Source organism: Mesitornis unicolor, unplaced genomic scaffold (assembly GCF_000695765.1).
Source record: "Mesitornis unicolor isolate BGI_N332 unplaced genomic scaffold, ASM69576v1 scaffold10439, whole genome shotgun sequence".
Lineage (NCBI taxonomy): Eukaryota > Metazoa > Chordata > Aves > Mesitornithiformes > Mesitornithidae > Mesitornis > Mesitornis unicolor.
In genome coordinates, this window is record NW_010208037.1 from 19792 (window position 1) to 24547 (window position 4756).

General features: G+C 46.7%; 1 protein-coding gene across 1 annotated transcript in view; it reads left to right on the forward strand.

Annotated features, from left to right (window-relative positions):
* HIPK1 (homeodomain interacting protein kinase 1) overlaps positions 1-476 on the forward strand; it is a 19847-nt gene extending 19371 nt beyond the window's left edge. The window contains 1 exon segment of the mRNA XM_010192346.1: positions 1-476. This exon segment is cut by the window's left edge and continues 16 nt beyond it. Within this exon segment, the coding sequence (XP_010190648.1) occupies positions 1-351 (351 nt within the window). The 3' untranslated portion in view covers positions 352-476.
* The last annotated feature ends 4280 nt before the right edge of the window (positions 477-4756 follow it).

Consider the following 4756-nt stretch of genomic DNA (forward strand, 5'->3'; position numbering starts at 1 on the left):
CATCCCCGCCGGCCGCCAGCAACGCCAGCCGGCCACCTCTCCAGCCAGCCCCACATGTACACGTACGCTCCCACCACGGCCGCGCCGCTGGGCTCCACCACCTCCATCGCCCACCTCTTCTCCCCTCAGGGCTCCTCACGCCACACCACCTACACTGCCCACCCCAGCGCGCTGGTCCACCAGGTCCCCGTCAGCGTCGGTCCCAGCCTGCTGACCTCCGCAAACGTCCCGCCTGCCCAGTACCAACACCAGTTTGCTCCCCAGTCCTATATCGGTGCTTCCAGAGGATCTGCTATTTACACTGGATACCCGCTGAGCCCCACAAAGATCAACCAGTACTCGTACTTGTAGTTCCCGGTGAAGCCTGAGAGATTGGAGAAGGATTTCAGGTGAACCTTTGCCTGGTAATGACTGCCTGGTTTTGTTTCTCCTTGATCTGGCTGTGTGTTGTTCAAAAACATCTCCAGTGAGTTCAGTCACTACCCGAGCAGCGTGCTTTGTTACCAGTATGAGGGTCACTAATTGAGTTTTTAAAATTTTACTTACTTTTTATAGATGCTTTTAAGAAGTTCATGGTCACATTTATTTAAAATTGTTCTGTTGTTCTATTCAGGAGGGCAAAGAAAATCTGTGTCTTGGAAGACAGATCCTGATGACTTTTTTAACTTGTGTAACTTAAACAAAAAGACTGGCAGACGATATTTTAGCAGCTTGCACAAATCCGTGTTGCCACTAAAATGTAGTGCACATTTATCTCATTACGTTGCTGGGGCAGTTTTAAAATCAAGCTGAATATTTTGGCATTTGTCCCTTAATTCGCTTTGTCTCTAACAGGTTGCTGGTTCTGCAAACGCCATTACATCTCCGCACGTGTTGCTGTCAAAGTTTTCTGTTTACTTCTCTGCTTTGTTTAAGGACTGGTAGGGGCAGCTGCCTCGTACCAGCAACGTTGTGGATTCAGGAGTCCACGTAAACCCTGAAATCCGTTTTGTTTTCCTGAAAATTCTGTGTCTCCATAACACGGCTGAATTTTTATTGCACTCATTGCAGAATTTGTCTAAGTTTTTCAAAGTCCTCAAGATCTCACTGTGTAACAGAACTCAGCAGCCGTGCCAGGATGCTGCAGTCTTCAGCTGAGGATGACTAGTGCAGCATTGCTCTCAAATTTGGGTTTGCAGCGTATTAGATGCTGGCCCAATAACGGAGCTGGATTCCTTCACAGAAGCACAGGGCTTTTCTTTGTTCTGTTTTTCTTCATGTTTTTCCTCACATGATTCATTTAGGAAGGAGTTGAATTTGAAATACAATGAAACATCACCGTATTGATGTGTACAGCTTTTTATACTCCTGTGAGCGTATCCTCCTGGATATGTCAGCAGCTACTCTAAAGCGCTCTTAATAAGACTTGTATACGGTCCATGCATGTAGGAATCGGGGAAGACAAAAAAAAAAGGAAAAAAAAAAGAAACTAAAAAAGGAAAAAAAATAATCCAGATTTTAAAGTTTATTACTGAATTTAAAACTATTTTAGAAGTTTTGTATTGGTGGTGTTTTAATATTTTACATAAAATGAAATATGTACATATTGATTAGAAAAATATAACAAGCAAAACTTCCTGCTAACCCCAAACGTTCTGTCTTTGTAATCAAAATGTGTAGTGATTATACTTGAACTCTGTACTTAGTGTTTGTCTAATTCTTAAACGTTCCTGGGGATGGAGTTGTTGTATCCTTTGTATTTAAACCAAAATGAATCGATTTGTGTTGGAATGTATGTGACATAATGCAATGGTTAGAGCTCATCACTGTAGCACGGAGAGGAGCAGAGCTTCGCGAGGAGAGGATTCCTTCTGATGTGTTTTGCACAGGTGTGTGTGATGAAGAGTTGTTTGGTGTCCCCTTTTGTAGTGCCTTACTGATGATGTAGTGTGACTAGAGTTTACAGTGAGCTTGCCTTACGAGGGACCAGCAAGCCCCGTCGAATCGAAGCAATCCACTCGGCTTACACAGCGAGAGCAGCGGTGTCGCGTAGCTGCGTCGTCCTCGCTTTGATGCTATCATAACAAGCTGCGTTTTTGTTCGGAGTGAAGCGATGTTTCCTTAAAGCTTTTCCTTGACACGGCACATGTACTGTTAGCTGTCTGTCAGTGCATTTCGAATAAGGTAGTGCTGGGAATGCATTGGAATGTTTAGTCTAATATTGCAGAAGTGATTAAATATGTGCAATCACTTTTTATTAGGTTAGTATGGCGTTACCTTCCCCCACGTTAATAGCAGACATTTCTTGTAAAATATTGCTAGCTTGGTGAATAGAATATTTATACCAAAGAGAGCCTGCTGTAAAGCACATAATACCATTACAAAGTTTTATAATGCTACTGCTAATGTGGAGTTGTCGGGAAGGTTTGTCAGCTGTGGCCCTAGTTAGTGTTCAGAGGAAATACTCATTTTGGATAATCCGTGCAGTTTTTGAACTACGCTTTGTTTCGTGGGTCCCTTGTACGAGGAATTATTTCTCATCTTCAGTGCGTAGGTTCGGTACCTTGTCCGTGGACTATGAGCTGGCTCCAGTGGTCGTGTTACTGCAGCAATAAGAGGTTTTGGTGACCCGAATCCCAGTTCGTGTTCAGTCCCGGTGGGAAAGAGCCCGGTCTGACCGCGTGTGACGAGAAGTGCGGACGTCACTTCTGGAAATCCACGTTCTTGGTAAAGCAGTCTGGAGTGACCCGAGAGGGGTGACCTGTCGAGGGTTTGGCATCTCTGTCGATAGAGGGATCGAGGGCTTTGAACCGGCCGTAGCACTGGCGGCGCTGTTGGTGTGCCGGAGCTCTCGTCCGTGCGGGTGACGGCCGGTGTCGCTGTTGCGCAGCGCCGCTCTCGGCGATGCTGTCTGTTGCTCTAGGCACTTTCTTGCTTTTTTCCATGTTACATTGCTTGTGTTCAGTGCTTGCCTTGAGATACCTCTTGGGTACAGAGTTGTGCCTTTCCACCAAAAGGCAAAACGAGCTCCAGTTCCTGTGTTGCAGGAAAGCTATGCCCCGTTTCACAAATAGTGAGGTGTTTCCCGTGAAGCCCTAACAGGAAAAAAAAGACCTTTAGCAAAACCTGCTGATTATTTTGAGAAGAGCTTGCCTGCTTCCCCCAAAAAAAGCAGATTAAAATGACCACTTATCTTTAGAGTCCTTTCAACATGATTGAACGAAGCACGGTGTCATCTCTTCCACCGTCCAAGCTTCCAAAAGAGATTGGAACAAGGAGGACGAGATGGAAATGACACCAGCAAAATTAGACACAACTCCAATTAAAACGTTGTCGATTGCCCTGAAATCCCTCTGGGATACACGGCACAAACCGAGCCGGCAAACCCCACCACAGCAGGGCCAGGTTTCCCCGCTGGCGCGTCCCAGTCTGCCCAGTTCGGGTGAGTGGTAGCTGCTCCGAGGAGATGATCCCTTCCTGTGTGTGTCCAGGCTGCGCTGGGGGCGGGATTGGCTCCCCTCGCTGCCGGAGCCGCTGCACGCGGTTTGTACAGAAACTTGTTATCTCTGGAGAGAAATAGGAGCCCTCTTTTTAGTTGGTCTAAAATCAGCTTGGGATGGCCTTGCGGATGCTCGGTGACTGCGGTCGCGCCTGGACCCGTGTCCGTGGCGCTGTGGACGGTCCCGGTTCCTGCCCTGCGTGCGCGGCCGTCGTGGCCCCCGCCAGGCTCCCAGCTCGGCCGCTGCCCGCGGGACGCAGCGATTCACCTCTGACTCCGGTTCCTTTAGGACACGAAACTAAATTGCTTCTAAATGACAGGATTGGCACAGCCCTGCTTTCTTTTTTGTTGAAACTTCTGAATGGTGCCGCATGTCCACATGGTTGTTTGTTGCTAAACTTTATATAATGTGTGATTTCAGATTCAGCTTGAAATATATCTATCTCACTACATGTAGCAGTACATTATATGTAATGTTAGTATTTCTGCTTGAATCCTTGATATTGCAATGGAATTCCTACTTTATTAAATGTATTTGATATGCTAGTTACTGTGTAAAATTTAACTTTCTTTTATGGTTGTGCTCTTCCTTTTTACAAGCCGCTAGATACAGGTAGTTTCTGACAATTACTGATCTATGTTTGTATTGCTGATGTACTTAGGGGGTATGTAAAAATCATTTTAACAAAAGAAATAGATATTTAAAAATTTAATACTAACTATATGGGAAAAGGGTCCATTGTGAAAACATAGTTTATCTTTGGATTCAATGTTTGTCTTTGGTTTTACAAAGTAGCTTGTATTTTAAGTATTTTCTACATAATATGGTAAAATGTAGAACAATTGCAATGCATCAATAAAAAGGGTTAATTTTCTGTACTCTATTCATTTGGTCACTTGATCTGTTAAAGGGGTGGAAAAGGGGTTTTGACTCCTCTGGGATGGGATACGAGTGATCGTTTGCTGCGGGCAGGTGGGCGATGCGAGGTCCTGCCCTTGCCAGTGCAGCAGCTTCACCTGGGGCCCTGCGCGTCTGCGCTGCACGGTTGGGTGGGTTGCAGGGTGCGGGACGCAGGGTGTGGGTTGCGGATGCAGGAGCACTAGATGGCACACTCGCCCCATGTGCAGCACCGCAGCTCTGTGCATGGATGCAGCTGACTCAGCCTGGTGCAGATCCGCAGGCAGAGCCCAGGAAGCCCCTGGGCCCGGGTGGTGCTGCCAGACCCGGGTGGGCTGCAGGTGTGACCGCAGGCCTGGCTGGGTCCCAGGCAGAGCTGC